General features: G+C 37.2%; 1 protein-coding gene across 2 annotated transcripts in view; it reads left to right on the forward strand.

The window, feature by feature from the left end:
- Positions 1–13,908, forward strand: part of RANBP17 (RAN binding protein 17) — a 195,032-nt gene extending 181,124 nt beyond the window's left edge. For both annotated transcript variants that reach the window (XM_081944687.1, XM_081944685.1), the window contains exons 26-28: positions 5,591–5,689; positions 9,323–9,450; positions 13,192–13,908. In XM_081944687.1, the coding sequence (XP_081800813.1) occupies positions 5,591–5,689; positions 9,323–9,450; positions 13,192–13,288 (324 nt within the window). In that variant the 3' untranslated portion in view covers positions 13,289–13,908. The remainder of the gene's footprint in view (positions 1–5,590; positions 5,690–9,322; positions 9,451–13,191) is intronic.
- Positions 13,909–15,638: the final 1,730 nt, after the last annotated feature.

Raw genomic sequence — 15,638 nt, forward strand, 5'->3', positions numbered from 1 at the left:
GAAGGGGTTTTTTTTTGGGGGGGGGGAATTAACGTACACTTTAATGACCAAAGAAGCTTATAGCTAGCAAGCAGGGCAATTCCAAATTAATCTGTTTCAGGAAATATTTGCCAGAAGCCATTGTTACTTGCCTATAGATGAAATGCTTCATTTTGTTTACTGTGTATGGAATTCAGGTATGAAATTGGTTGCTAGGATCATAGAAACATCAGCAGATACTCACATTGGCACTATATCATGTGAGTTCCATCTATTTTCTGAAGTGCTATACCAGTGAAGTCCAGTGACCGCTGGGGCTTTCATTCCCTGTACTATATAATTTGTTGTTGTTTTAGAGGTGCTAATGATGCCTGTCTCTTTCAACCAATTTTCAAAGAAAAGTCCTTGAATTTGGGCCTCATTCAAAATCTACTTTGACCCGGTCCGACTGCATGTAATCCCACAACCAGTGTCAATCAAATAAGGTTGCTCGGTGATGAACAATGCCTGGGAACTATGCACAGCAGTTTGTGATTGGTGCAATTGTTAATATGTACTAATAGGGAATTGAAGAATGGAGTGCTGAACATATTAAACTGTCTCATACTGATTTATACAGTATCATACTGGTGTCTATCCAAGCTGGTCTTTGAGGTCCTAAGTAGAGTTTTCCTAGGTTTGTTTGTGAACAGCTAGCCTGTCTAACTTGAGGAAGTTACCCTGAGATGCCTAACACAAACTATATCAGAGTCACTCTGTGATGGAGATGGGTGGTTTCTAAATACTGTGTGTGTGCGTGTGCGTGTGTAAATATGGGCTGCTCCTGAGACAGAGGTTTACTTACAGTGATCAGTACATGAGGATCCACATTGCAGAAGCTGTTATTTTTATTTCTGTTTCAGCTAGTGATAGTTTGGGTGAAGAGCTTGAACTTATTTGCTAATTGTGAACGATGGACACATGATATGCTTTTACATCTTTATCATACTGGGTAGGAATGAGAATATCTATACACAGCGATTAAAATACAGTAATCTGATTAGTCTGGAAGGATTATAAAATGCAATGTTAATAGAGTGCACTAGGAGTTACTTACATAGTTTGCAATTAAAAAAATGTCACCTTTTATACTCTGCTAATGACATGTTTGACTTCAATTCTCCCATATATCTAAAGCTTCACTCTATTTTACCAGAGAAACTGACCTTTTTTTCTGGAGTAAAGAGACCTACCTTTCATCAAGTTCAATCCAGAGGGCAATGCTCAATTCTGGATCATTCACCTATGAAAAAGACAGACAATAAATTCAAATTTTTCATTTCCTTCAGGTTTTCTTGACTTATGAACTATTCAAAAAACCTTTTATCATTGTTGCCTTCATCAGAATCTTTTTGAATTTGTTGGTACTTTCATAAAATATTATACTCAAAATTAGACATGGCATGTGCTCTCCCTCTCCAAGGTTTAAGTGGAGCAAAAGAAAGCTCCGTTATTACCTCCCTTATCTTGTATATTGAAAAGCAACGTACAATGGCATCTTTCTCCCCTCCTCTTTTATAGCAAAAACATCCGAGTACTAACTCAGGTTTAAAATGATCCATGTTAACCCTGTACATACATACACACACATACAAATGTTCATTTGTTTCTAAATTTTGTTCATATTCTCCATTGATTACAATTTTCCCAAAATAGCAGGTTTGTCTTCAATTTACCATAATTAGTTTCCTGGAAGCTATTACGAACTTGGAACAATGGCCTGCTACAACATCTGGATTGTCACTTTTCCTCTGAGGTGGTATCCTTTTGTGGAATAGCCTACCCTCCATGACACATCAGGTAGCCATGCTAACCTGACACTTAAAAAACTCACTTTGGACTTTGGCGAAAGTCTAAAATCGTATTTATCATTTAATCATTTGTTTTTCTTTCTTGATTTTTTTAAAAATATTACTTATAAAGAACATTCAAAACAGATTTCTGATTCAGGTTTGGTAAATTCAAATTATGATTCCAATAGAGATGAATTTAGGCCAGCTGGACAAATTATTCTGCTGTTACTATGATGTGTAAGTTTACCCATACCCTGTTTTTATTTCTAGTCTGCCTTTTTATTTTACTCTGAATATTTTTATTATTGCATTCCATCTTGGGGATATTTTCAAATAAAAGATATAAATACTTTGCTTACATAATTTATGCAAAATACATAAATTTAATTTTTGTGAGCCTCCTGCTTTATCTCCAACACAGTCTTCTATGCAATTATATATTCCTGTTATTTTGGAGACTGGCGCCTAAGTAAATGGGTGGGCACCTGGCTAGTCTCTTTTTGCATCTACCTTGTGTTGCTTTTAATATTTTCTCTGAGCTAACACCGCCCACCGCCCACTCCCCCAGTTTATAGTTCAGCTTGCCTAGTTATCCACCCTGACAAAATCACAGGCCAGCAGCAATCTTTGAATTCACATTTAGCTTTGTATTAAGCTCATAATAAAGGGGAGCAAAACATTTCTTGTGTGTGATGTTCTCTTAAATTTATATATTTCTTACAAAACAAACTATATTACTGGACGCTTCAGAAAATTGGGCAAAGTTAGATGCTGATACACAAAATCAGATATTCGTTCAGGACCCTTTTAAATTTCATGGGTAATCACAGTGAACACTTTATCTCGTAGACCGTTGGATGCTAGTATTGCATATAAAAAGCAATGGCAGATTTTGAAGATTATGAATTCTGCTTTAGATTCAAGCCATTGATGCCTTGCCTACTGTTTGTTTCCTGCTCATCTTTTGAAAATGGTGGAGATTCTTTCCTAGACCTGAAATTCTTTAACAATGAAAACGCTGCAGGATGAAACAAGCACTCTGTTTCACTAAGCAGCTTCTAAATTCTATACATCAGAGACAAATTTTACACTGCTTGTCTAAGATCAGTTGGAAATGAAGCCAGCTTAAGAAACAACCATCCAAGCCAATTTCAAAATAGACAATGAAATTGGTCAATACTCTGTGCAGACAGAGGCAACCACACCTCCCATTGTTGAATTCTTAATCTCTCCCACTTGTGCTGAAAAGTAAGCACCAGTAACTTTCCTTTCCTTAGGTAGGTCTTTAAAGACTTGCCGTTTTGATTTGCATGAGCTTCCAAGTGACATAGATCCATACATTTGGAAGAGATCTTCAAAGTCATCTAGACCAACCCCTTTGCACTTTTCACTGATCCACCAGTAGAGAGAAAACTATCATCTCAATATATGAGACTTCGGCTTGAAGGGTAAATTGGAATCATAGAAGAAAAAATCTTAAAGTTTCTTCATCTGGAAATCTTCAGGTCCCAGTTTAAATTAGCTTCGTTCCATTGAAACTAAAATAAAGAGGCCAAAGTAACTTTCCCCCCATAAATCCCAGGGGGTTTATATGGTTTGTTCTCTTAGATTCTTTCTTTCTTTCTCCTCCTCAAACAAGCATTATGATTCCAATGAGTCCCTCGCAGTTTAACTATTCCCAGTTACATTGGTTTTGGTGGCAACATGGCGCCATATACAGTAGAACCTCTGGTCATGAACGCTTCTGACCACAACCAAATCGTGGTGTTTTTTTTTTGTAAGGGCCAAATTTCTTGTTGTTCATTTACAAACAACAGCGTTCCATTTGTGGCCGCTGCATTAATTTTGGTTAGGTTCGGGTCATGATCAAATCGGGTTGTGATTAAAGTTATGGAACGAATCATGGTCGTGATCAGAGGTTCTACTGTAAATTGTGATGATCCAAGACTTTGTGGCGTGCATTTGTGTGGAAATTAAAAGGAGTACCTGGAAGACATAAAAGTCAGCAGGTTAATTTTGTTTCTCCTGCCTCTGGTTAAGAGCAGTTTATAACCTGGGCTGACTGAAAGTGTTTATAACAATTGGAAAGGAAGCTTGATTCTTAGCAGTATCTAGTGCAGGGGTGTCCAAACTTGGGAACTTTAAGACTTGTGGACTTCAACTCCCAGAATTCCCCAGCCAGCCATGCTGGCTGGGGAATTCTGGGAGTTGAAGTCCACAAGTCTTAAAGTTCCCAAGTTTGGACACCCCTGATCTAGTGCAAAGCTGGATCGAGTGTACCCAGAGAGAAGTTTAGGTGGCTAGCTAAAGCAGTGGATTTCTGGACCTGGTCTACCAGCTGACCCCTTCAGGAAATGACTTACTGGAGAAGAATTCATCGTTTTCTCCCCACCCCCACCTCCCCACCCACCCCCAACAACTTCTTCTCCATTTTCAGATTTTCCACCACAGCTAAAATGGAATTACTTTCCCTAGAATCTACAATCCATGAGGCCTTTTGCCACAATGTCCTAAGCATGTTGTTGAAGTCCAACAAGCTAAAGATATCCTATATGTAGCCAGAATCTGAGACCGTTTAGTCTATATCCCCAAATAAGGAGCTGATTTAAACAAATTATTGCTGGGGGGAAATCTCATATTTAAAGATATTGTGGTAGGAAATAGTCAGAGATGTTCCCAAGGTTTGTTGTTTTTTTCAGGTAAATCACCACAATGGATGAATTAATAGATGGAATGCCAGAGCATTCATATACAATGTGAAAGCAACAAGAAGTATATTCTTTTTTTATCTGAGCTTTTGTAGTAGATTTAATATCAAAATAATGTAGAAATGTCTTTATTTTTCCATAGGCAAATTATTAAAATTATTTTAATATTGGGGTATGTATACAGAGAAAAGGCATTTTAGCATATTTCATACACAATCCATTGTGTCACATTTTTTATAAAAGCTATGGGCTTGGACAATGGCTTGCTCTCCACATGTACCGGCAGCAATAAAGTGAAGCCTTGCTTTTATTCTACAGTGTACTTTTTGTGCTGAAGTTTCAAGTAATCTTTGATAATTTCCTTGTTCTGAGTGATTTGCAGGGCTCCGAATATCTCTTTTCATTTAGTGAAACATGTTGTTTGACTTATTCTTGGGCAGTTATTACAGTCTGGCTTGCAGTGTGTGGTTAGTTCTCTAGGGACTCAGTTCACTGTTACTTCTTGGCCTTGGAAAAATAATTTAAGGTTTTTCCCCATTTTCTTTGTGTTTGATATTGGGTTGGATGCTTTATTTATAACAGTAGTATGTTACAGCTTAATGGACAGATTTTATAAGTGTAATACTCTAAACCTGATTAAGCATTATCTGCTGTCTGTGCTGTCCATGTGAGTGTTCTGCCTTCTTTGCTTGTTTGTTTTATACTGTTTTGGAGGCAGGTGTTTAAAATTTCAAAGCAAATTATGGACAATGATAAAAGTGCCTTCAAAATCTTTAACTGCATCCTGCCCAGAATTGATCCGGTATCTCTTAATAGACTGTGCAAATATTTATCTGAAGGGTAACAAAGCGATTACTGACTGATTTAGGAATAATCATTTTTTATAATTCCTTGTCTATGAATTCTCTCTTTAATATTTTGTATATTCCAGAAGAGCTTTGCTGTCTGTTTTTTAAGCCTCATACTAAATAAAAATTCCAGCAGTGTGGTCAAAGATGTACAATGAGCATATTAAATATTTCAACACATACTTTTTTCTGGAAAAAAAAAATCTTTCTTTCTTTCTTTCAGATGATGTCCATCCTTATGAACACTATAATTTTTGAGGATTGTAGAAATCAATGGTCTGTATCAAGACCACTCTTGGGTCTCATTCTCCTCAATGAAAAAGTAAGTATCCCATAGCTATAAATGGCACGTCTACTTGTAGACATAGCACTGAATTCTGCTAAAAAAAAACAAACTGAATTCTGTATCCCCTTTTAAGGGAATCTGAATAGAAATGCTCAAAAAGTGTAAACTTGAACTCATGATGTCCTGTGCTGATAGCAAAAGCTGTTGAATCCATTGCCTTCCTTGAATATGAGATAAGCATATATGATTTGTGTAAGATGAGCATCATGACACTTGGTTTATGAACATTTATTTCCACATATGCAGAACATCACAAGACATTGTCTGCATTTTATAGCTGTTATTTCTACTATTTTATTGTTGTGATAGCTCACCAAAATTTCCATTATATTAAGAGCTGCTGGGAGATTGCACATCCTCATTCATCTCCAGTAATAGATCATCCATTGGAAAGTTTCAATCCTAAATTTCAGTGGTCAAAGTAGGTTCTAGCTCAGATGGCTTCAACCCAGTGCCTGTTATTATGTAGAACAGAGGAGGGTGATCAACAATTCCTATGAGAACTCCTAGAGCTGAGATGTTGTGTGTTGCATCTCAGAACAGTCTTGTTCTTCTGCAGTGATAGAAGGAAAATCCAATAATACAAATCAATTACTCGTGCTAAGCAAGAATTAAAAGAGGAACTATAGATGATTGGTTAGCAGCAATTTGAATTTATTATGACCTGGCTGGAAAGTTTGATCTTCAGGATTGAAAGCATATTGTTCTTAAGAAATTATCATTTGTAATTTGATATCATCCTGTAAAGTAGCAACTTGGCCATCAGCCCATACTTTCATATAGTATTACCTTTGTTATGGAATTGTGAGCTAATGAGACCTTGCCATAGTTGATCAGTATTGCACAATATTTTCTCTTAAATGCTTCATATTGATTGTTGAATAGTTTTGTAAGATTGGAGATGATCTCACATACTCAGGGCAGCCTCTTCATTTACTCTTCTGCTTTGCAAATAAGTGTCCTTTCCTTTCCTTTTATGGAGCAAGCAGACTCACTGTACTCAGTGTATGCATAAACCTGTTTTAATATTTTGATGTTGATATGTATTTATCCCAAACCTTTGCTACACTTCATTTTGTTATTGTCCCGGGGATAGTTCAGATTCTCCTATGTAATGAGTGTTTTTCAAAATATTTCACCATGCTCTCCTGTATTCAATCAATTCCCCGCACCTGAGCCTCGCAAAGAAAACAGTTCCCAACAAAAATTCTGAAGTTTCCAAGTTACCATTAAAACCTTTGGGTGGTTTTTAGCCATTGAAACTCGGTCTTGATGGCTCCAGTATTTTTCATATCATTGGGTTTTGCGAGGGTTGCACTTGGCATCTGGACTTCAAGCCGAAGTTGGATAACAGAAAGAAACCTGTTTCTTTCAGTAGAGTACAATACAATATCAGCTATTCTGTACATGTACAAGCTTGCAGCAGATGCTAAGGGATTGTTTCTGATGATATTGACCTGGAGTGTTCTCCATACTTCAATGAAAGTTCTGACTTTATTCCAAATCTATTTATCTCCTGGGCAGTCACAAGTGGCAGTGCATTACTGCTTTGGAGAATGAATTGTCTATACAATAAGATGGTGCTGGGAAAATATAAGACACTAAGATTAGCAGCAGCCGCATACATTAAAATTCAAACTGAAATCCCAGCTCTGGTAGGAAACTAATAGAAGAAGAAAATATATCAAGTATAGAAGCGCCGTCTCATCATTCACCTGTGCTGAAGGATCCAATTTTAACCATATCCAATAGCACTGTCATTCATCTTCTTGGTGTATTATTGTGATTTAAATCCAAGCTCCATACGAGAAGCAGTTCTTTTAAAATGATTGAGAGGGAATAAGGGCAAATTCAGTGTTTAGAAAAAGTTTATGACATCACAATATTATCCTTTACAGATGGAAGCAATATTTCCTACTTTGGGAGGAAAACTAATCATTTTCTATCTGCCCTGAGTCACTGCATCATTATAAAAGGTGGAAATAAGTAGTCTTATGCATTCCCAATCTTGTTCTTGGCAACACTTTTGTTTAGCCAATGTCTCTGATTTATAGCATTAAATATTAGCCTGGCTCTATATTAATTATGTGGTTTTGATTTTAGCAGCTTTAGTGTAAGAAGGAATTAAATATTTCACAAGGAAATATAGCTGTGCAATCATGAATAGTAAGAAATATGAGACTAGCACAATTTTCCTTCTTCTGGAACAATATTGCATTCTAATGATCATGGAGCAGGTTCATTGTAAAATGTATCTGTATGGCATTATTTATCTACAAATCCTGAGCAGATTCTGAGTTTGCCTGATTTAAGAATGCGGTGTGGGGACGGAGGACTTTAAGAAATCTATTTATTGAAGATATGGGTGACAACCAGCAGCAAACGTGCTATGTGCTTGTAACATTCACTGCTACGTTTCCTTAAAAACCCACTCGTATGGTAATTGGAGCCAGTTTATTTCAGTTTTGTTGCAAAATTAGATGCTATGTAGAGATACATCTTTCTTAAGCTAGTGGCATTTTCGTGGAAGCACATTGCTTGTTTTCCTTCTGGAAAATGTGCAGTGACAGGGAGGAACTCTGCCGTAGATTATATAATGAACTTTTCCATTTACATTGCTGACTTTAGTTTATGGAAATTTATGTTCAACTGGAGGACACCATGTTGATGATGTGCTTGGTTTTCGGAAATGTTATTAGCACATGTATTAATTTTCAAAATTTCTAATCTAGAAATATTCTAGGATATTATTTCTGGATTGATATTAATAAAACATTGCTCTATTTTTTTTTAAATTAAGTGCAATTACAAGAAGTCATTAATGCCAGGGAATAAAATGAAATTGTAGAAGTGCTAAAATTTCCTATGTAGCTTGTGTGCTATATTACAGCAGTCCCCAACTTTGCCAGTTTTGCAGGTCGGGGAGGTGGGGCGGATGGTTTCACTCACCACTTGAGCAAATGGAGGTTTACACTTGCACAGTCCAGTTTCCAACAGGCCATGGCCTGGCCTGAAGTTGACCACTCCTGCAGTAGTGGTTTTATTGTTGGATTGGAGGAGATTCGGGTTCTGAAGCTGCCTTTGGGTCATTCCTTAACTCAAGCTACTCCACAGGGATGTTGTATGAGGAATAAGTAGATCTTATATGTGCTTAGATATAAATACATACCAAATAAAAAGAATGCTCCTGCTATTCCTCTTATTTAATGTATTGCATAAGCCATCTTTTAGAATTCTGCCTCTGACTTGGTGTCTTTCAATTTTTGTATGACTTAAATGCAACTAGCACTTTCTGGACTGTGCTCCATTAATCTTGTCCTTTTTGCCCTGTTGGCACTGGGATACAAGGGACCTACATATTTTCTCAAGCTGTTGTTTTAATGTGGCTTAATAGGTGAAAAATATCTATCTGAATGTCCCAGTGCTATAAGTTGGATTAAATCATCTTGAGACATCTTTCCCGCCATAGAACAATATCGTCTTGAAAGGCAGTGGAAATTAGGCAATCATTCTCCCCAAACTGAACTGCTTTGTAGTCAGGGTTTGACAATCACTGATCCGCTAAATTCAGTCATTTTTATTGTATTATTTTGCCCATTGTCTTGTCAGTATTTCAGTGAATTAAGGGCAAGTTTGATAAACAGCCAGCCTTCTGAAAAGCAAGAGTTCCTTCATCAGTGCTTTAGAAACCTAATGGAAGGAGTCGAGCAAAACCTGCTGGTAAAAAACAGAGACAGGTGAGACAAACAAATATCTAAAGGTAAAATGATAAAATTTAGCATGCATTAACTTTCATTTTGGGGGGTTATACAACATACGTTAAAAGCTATAAATTCAGGCATGTTTTATTACTTACTGCTTTTATATTCTGCATTTTCTTAGAAAGCTTAAGGCACTGTCTTGCGGTTTGGCGGAGGGAGGGAGGGAGGGAGGGGAATTTCACCTACTTCCTTCCACAGAAGAAATGCTGTGATGTCGGTTAGCCTGAGAAAGGACTGCCTAAAGCCATTCCAGGGAACTTCATGGACAACTGGGAAATATTTTCTCAAGAGGATGTATACTTCTGTACTGCTGTTTCTAAAATGGGGTCTTTAAGCCTAATTTAAAACATCTTTATCCTTCCTAAAATAGTTGTAAAACCATATAAATGAATTCATGAATGGCAAGGGGAAATGTCTTCAACATCTATAGGTGCTCCTCGACTTACAACTGTAATCGAGCCCAGAGTTATAGTTATAAGTTATTGCAGTTATAAGTCATCATATGACTGGACTCATATGATGAGTTCAGTTATATGATGACTTACAACTGCAATTGTAAGCATTTTTTTGTAGCAGTCATTAAGCAAATCCATTAACCTAGTGGGCGGGTGTTGCCAGAAGCCAAAAGTAAACCCCAAAACTGGCAAAAACCTTCATGGTTACATAACTCAAGATGCTGAAAACGGCCATACAGGTCAGCAGTCATGTCACCAAGAAGGGCTGCAGCCATTGTAATTGTAAAATTGGGTCCTAAGTAGCTTTTGAGGGATCTGTCGTAACTTCAAACAGTTATATGTCAAGGACTACCTGTATTTAAAAGAATGTAGGCTCCTCAACATTTTGGGAGGAAGAGATGGGGTGGGGGCAGAGATGTGTTCCAGAGGACTAAGAATACAAGCAAGAAGATCTGCCTTCAAGTGATTTCAGGTTGACATGCTGACAAAATGTAGCAAAGCTTCCTGTGAAGAACTTGGTGATTCAACCAGGTTTTTGATAGTGAAAGAAATCAGGCAGGTGTTCTCTGAAGCCTTATATATTAAAAAAACAAAACCATGGCTTGCCTAGGTAAATCGTTGGCAGTCATTGAAGGTGCTTCAGTATGGATGCATATGGGCATAATCAGATACGTAGAGCAGCTTCATCTTCTGAACCATATAGATTTAATATAGCATGAGATTGCAAGTACATAAACATCAGTGAGGTAGATAAACAGTCTGTATTCAGGGAAGAATATAGTTGATATATTTGCCAAGTCTGGAAGTAGGTATTCTCGTCTTAAGGTCACCAGGACCTCCTATAATGACTCCAGAAGCCGGACAACTGGCCACAGCCAACTCAACATGGCCAACTTTCTGCAGGACAACTCACCATAGGACAACTTGCCACAGGACAATTCAACAGATACAAAAGTTAAATTAATTTCAACAAAACCATGGCCAATAATAATATAAAATCAATCCTCAAATAACAAGTGTTACAATAATTTCAATGAAAACATGGTCACCGATAAGAAAACTGAAAAAAGCAATTAATACAACATTGAATTGTCCTGTGTCAAATTATCCTGTGGTGAGTTGGCCAGGGCAACTTGTCTTAGAACCTCCAGTATCCCAAAACTATATACCTTTTCTTTCTAAAGGGATGCAACTATTTAAAATAAGTGGCGTTTCCAATTTTCCAATTCCGGTATTCCTCCACCTGTAAGATCTCTTAACAGTATCTCATTCCATTGGTCCAGTCACTTTACCTAGAGACTTGATTCAGAATATGGACATCTCTTTTTATTCTACAGGACAGGCATATGGGGAAAATATTACATTTTTAAAAAGTAAATCCCCTGTGATTTCTCATTCTTTTATATTACATGTACATTATATTATTATACTCAACACTTTTCTGTAGAGTAGCTTCCCAGAAGTTATATGACCTATTTTTGTTGTTCTCATAATATTTTAATGCAAGTGATAACATTGAAAAGATTAACCGCATTGGCATTCAGCAGGTAATATAAGAAGTCGCCTGTAAGATGAGTGATCATCCGGAAGCCATGTTACTTTGCTAAAATATTTCATTCTCTTTTGAAGTTAAATTCCCCCGATCCAGAGCCCTCCAGAAGAACAGCTGAATAATCTCTGGCCATTGACCATAGTACCTCAGACATATGAAAATGGTAGCTCAAAACATCTGGACACCATCTAGGTCCATGATGGGGAACCTATGGCATGTGTGCCAGAGGTGGCATGCAGAGCCCTCTCTGCTGGCACGTGCACCATCGACCTAGTCAGATCTCCGTGGCGTTTCTTTCATGAGCTTGTTTCCCTGCAAACGGCAAAACAAGCTCACGAATGAAAAAGATCTTGCTGCGCTGCCGGTGTTGGGATGCCCAGCCTCCTGCCCACCAGCTGGTCTTCGGGTCTCTGCTGCGCATGTCCGCACATGTCCACTTGCATGTTTACACATATGCATGTGCATGTCCATGCATGTGTGCATGTCCTCCCGTGTGCACCCACATGTCAGTGCGTGTGCACGTTCATGCCTGCACACACACCTTTCCATTTGGGCATGCATGCGCACAGTTTGGGCACTCGGTGTCTAAAAGGTTCACCATCACTGATCTAGATGTCCACACCTGCCATAGAAGTGATACAATTATTGCCTGGGAAGCAGCACTAACATAAAAATTTGTTTCCAACGGTGTAATAGAGGGTTAAAAAGTCTAGTTTTTAATTATGGAGATAAAATGTATTAAGTACCGTATTTTTTGGAGTATAAGACTCAACTTTTTCCCTCAAAAAAGAGGCTGAAAATCTGGGTGCGTCTTATACACTGAATACAGCATTTTTTTGCCTCCTGAAGCCCCGCCCCCCTCACCAAAATGGCCATGCAGAGCCTGTAGGAGGCTTTCAGAGAGCTCCTGGGTGCTGGGGAGGGCAGAAATGAGTGAAAAATGGGCCGTTTTTTGCTCAATTTTGCTCCCCCCCCCCAGGAGGCTATGCATGCAAATCTTTTGACAAAAAACAAGTCTGTTTTTGCTCATTTGGGGGGGAACCCCCCCAGGAGCACTCTGCAAGCCCCCTATAAAGGCTATTCATGCCTTTTGGGGGGGGGAACAGGCTGTTTTTGGGAGGTTTGCAGAGTGCAAAAACTTTTTTTTAATTTGCCTCTTCAAAACCTTGGTGCGTCTTATACTCCGAAAAATATGGTACATAAGGAACAATCATATGGATTCAATTGTCAGTAAAGATAAGCATATACTCAAGAAAGCACATTCTTTCATAACCCTGTTCAGTTCTCTCTGTCTGAGGAACAGAAGGAAAATGTTTCAACCTTATTATATCATCAGAAAATTCAGTTTTATGCTATATTTTATTTTGTGAGCTATTCAGAGACCTTATCCTGGGAAGTAGAATAAAAATATAAATAACGTATATATTATTTTTTTTAAAGAATTTAAACCCTATTGAAACAAAAAATATAATTCAACCCATGATGCTAAGGGTGTTCGGGAAACAATGAGGAGACTTTGGCTGGTGTGAAAAAATGATGTGCCATGTCAGTAACTGGTAATTTCTGATCATTTTATAATAGATGCCAAAAAAAAAAGACATCTGTATCTTTGTTTTTGGAATTCTGTCACTTTTTGTTTGAGGGATCAGATTATATTATTCTAAACGATTTAACAGGAAAGATATTTTACATGTTACTCTTTGATTACAGGTTCACCCAGAATATGTCCATCTTCCGCAGAGATATGGCTGAAACCTTGCGTTGTGAAGGTGTATCAGAATCAAGTAATACAGAAATGATGAGCTGATACAGAGCTGGAAACGTGTTTAAATAATAATGAACAAACCTTGAAGTTGGGCACCATTCTATATTGCTGGATAAATTTTGATTTTCATAGAAAATATTTTTTAAAAACTGCCTTTTTGTATCTTGGGCATAAATGTAAGGATTCGTAACACTGGGAACAATCTAAACTCAAATGTGACATAAAGAACCATGTTGCATTTCCTTATCCAGATTTCTAACTCTTTTTCTTAGTTACATGGTGCAGAAACATAAATTAACCAAAGAACAAAATAATATATGTATTTCTCCCCTTTGAAACTGCAGCTGTTGAGATTTTTATTTCTAAAATCCAATTAATGCAGCTTCTCAAAATTTCTTTGAAGGGCAGTGATGCATCCATTTCTCTCATATTTTTATTCAAGCCTTCGGAATGACTGGAAGCATAATTTTGCAACTAGATGACTACATGTACCCTCTCTCTTTTCTTTTTTTAAATGTTCATCTTAAATACATTGTCAATAAGAAAAATATTAACAGAAAGAAAATTTCTTGGCCTAAATAAAAGTGAATGTGCTGAAATTAGTACTTTATAAAACTTACAAATGAGAATACATTCTTTAGTAGCATATTAATAAAATGTTGTTTCACAAAGATGCATCTCAAGGTATTTCATTCTCAGAAAAATGTCGTATGTGTTTTTAAATGGTAAAATGTTGTATGAACAGGCTGTAAATCATTTATTTCATTTGTATGCCAGAATATGTATTTTTGTATGTTAAGCCCTACCTTAGGGAGGTTAACCAAAAACAAGTAGAGTAAGTCATATTTCATAATTCAAGAGCTGTGGTATTAATTACTGATGAAATGCCCAAATGACATGAAAGTGTGATGGCAAAAAAAGAATTGTAGGGGCTGGTATCAATGATTTAATCTCAAAAACTGGATTAACACTATCCTTGTAGAGTGTTTTGTAGAGCCTATTCACATCAGTAGCGAAGCACAGTTTGGAAAACAAGAGAAACGATTTATGGAATGATACAGTAATAAGCTATACATTGTGTGGCAAGCAGTGCTTCCTTTCAGTCATTTAATTAAATTACTATCACAGGCAAGCCTATCTTACTCCTCTTAAGTAGAACCTCCATCTTTCCACATGTTCTTGTATAAAAGATGAATTGTCCTCCAGTAATTCATGCTGGGGTTTTTTCCCCATTATTTCGAGGTGATCACACATATCCTTTGAGAGGGTCATTTTTCTTTTCACCTGAGAAATTAGCCTTAAGTAGCCAATTCTTATGGAAACATTCCCTCATATGGAATGTTTTCTACTAATAGATATTGTTGGAGTCTCTAGATTTGATGAATTTGCCTGTAGCATCACTTTGCATTTTAAGAAATGTTCCTTTAATTCCACTAATTTGTGCTTGAGAAGTACTACAATCTGCAAAGTGGCATGGTTTCATGTTCCACAAAAAACATTGACGTTTAAGCTAAGCAGTTGAAAGTCAGAATCTGTAAGCCTGTCCAGTTTTTTTCCCCCTGATTTTAGGTTATGCTAGACTGACACTGATTTTACAGTAACCTTAGCAAGTCAGTATAGTAATTTTAATTCAGCCCTGATTTTGACTTAGACATCAAGTGCCGTTCCAAAATGTTTCTTTTCTTCTTTGGCAATAAATGACACTTAATTTTAATGACACTTAATACCTAGGGCTAAAACAATTAAGTCTTCTTGCGCACGCATACACACTTCTGAAAGAATCAGGGAGGTTGGGAGGGAGCAAGTGAGCTGTTGCTTTGTTTATCCAGCAAAGCATTTCATGCAGTCAAAAACCTTAAGCACTATTGTGCATCAACAAGCACTGAGCAGAGCTGACAGTATGGACTAGAAACAGGAAACAGCCTATTTCTAGTCCCCACTGTAAGAAGAACCAAGCCAGATTTCTGTTAATTCTTGGATGCAGTGGATGCATATAGGTCTGATAATAATAAAAATATGTTGTATGCAAGATCTGTTCACTTGCTTCTATAGTTTGGTAGTTTGCAGCCAGTCTTTTATAAGAGAACTGTCTAAAAGGAATGTTGTTGATTTTTACTGGTGAAGTATGTAATCCAGAGAGCTCAGAGATTATAGATGTATTATAGGCAGGGGAGGTTTATTTTCAGGTCTTTGGGTTGCCTGGCATTTAGGCTACTATGTTATATAATATAACTATAACTGGTTTGCTCTATGCGGCAGCTCTAGTTTTTCCTGTGCTAGTTTCAGGCTTTGCCGCATTTGATTTTGTTTGTTTACATTGATTTGATTTGACAAATTTTATTTGCACTTTTATTGTCCACTGCTGTGTGAGCTGTTAACTATGGTGTAACTA

The sequence above is a fragment of the Natrix helvetica genome (assembly GCF_964273705.1).
Source record: "Natrix helvetica genome assembly, chromosome: 2".
Lineage (NCBI taxonomy): Eukaryota > Metazoa > Chordata > Lepidosauria > Squamata > Natricidae > Natrix > Natrix helvetica.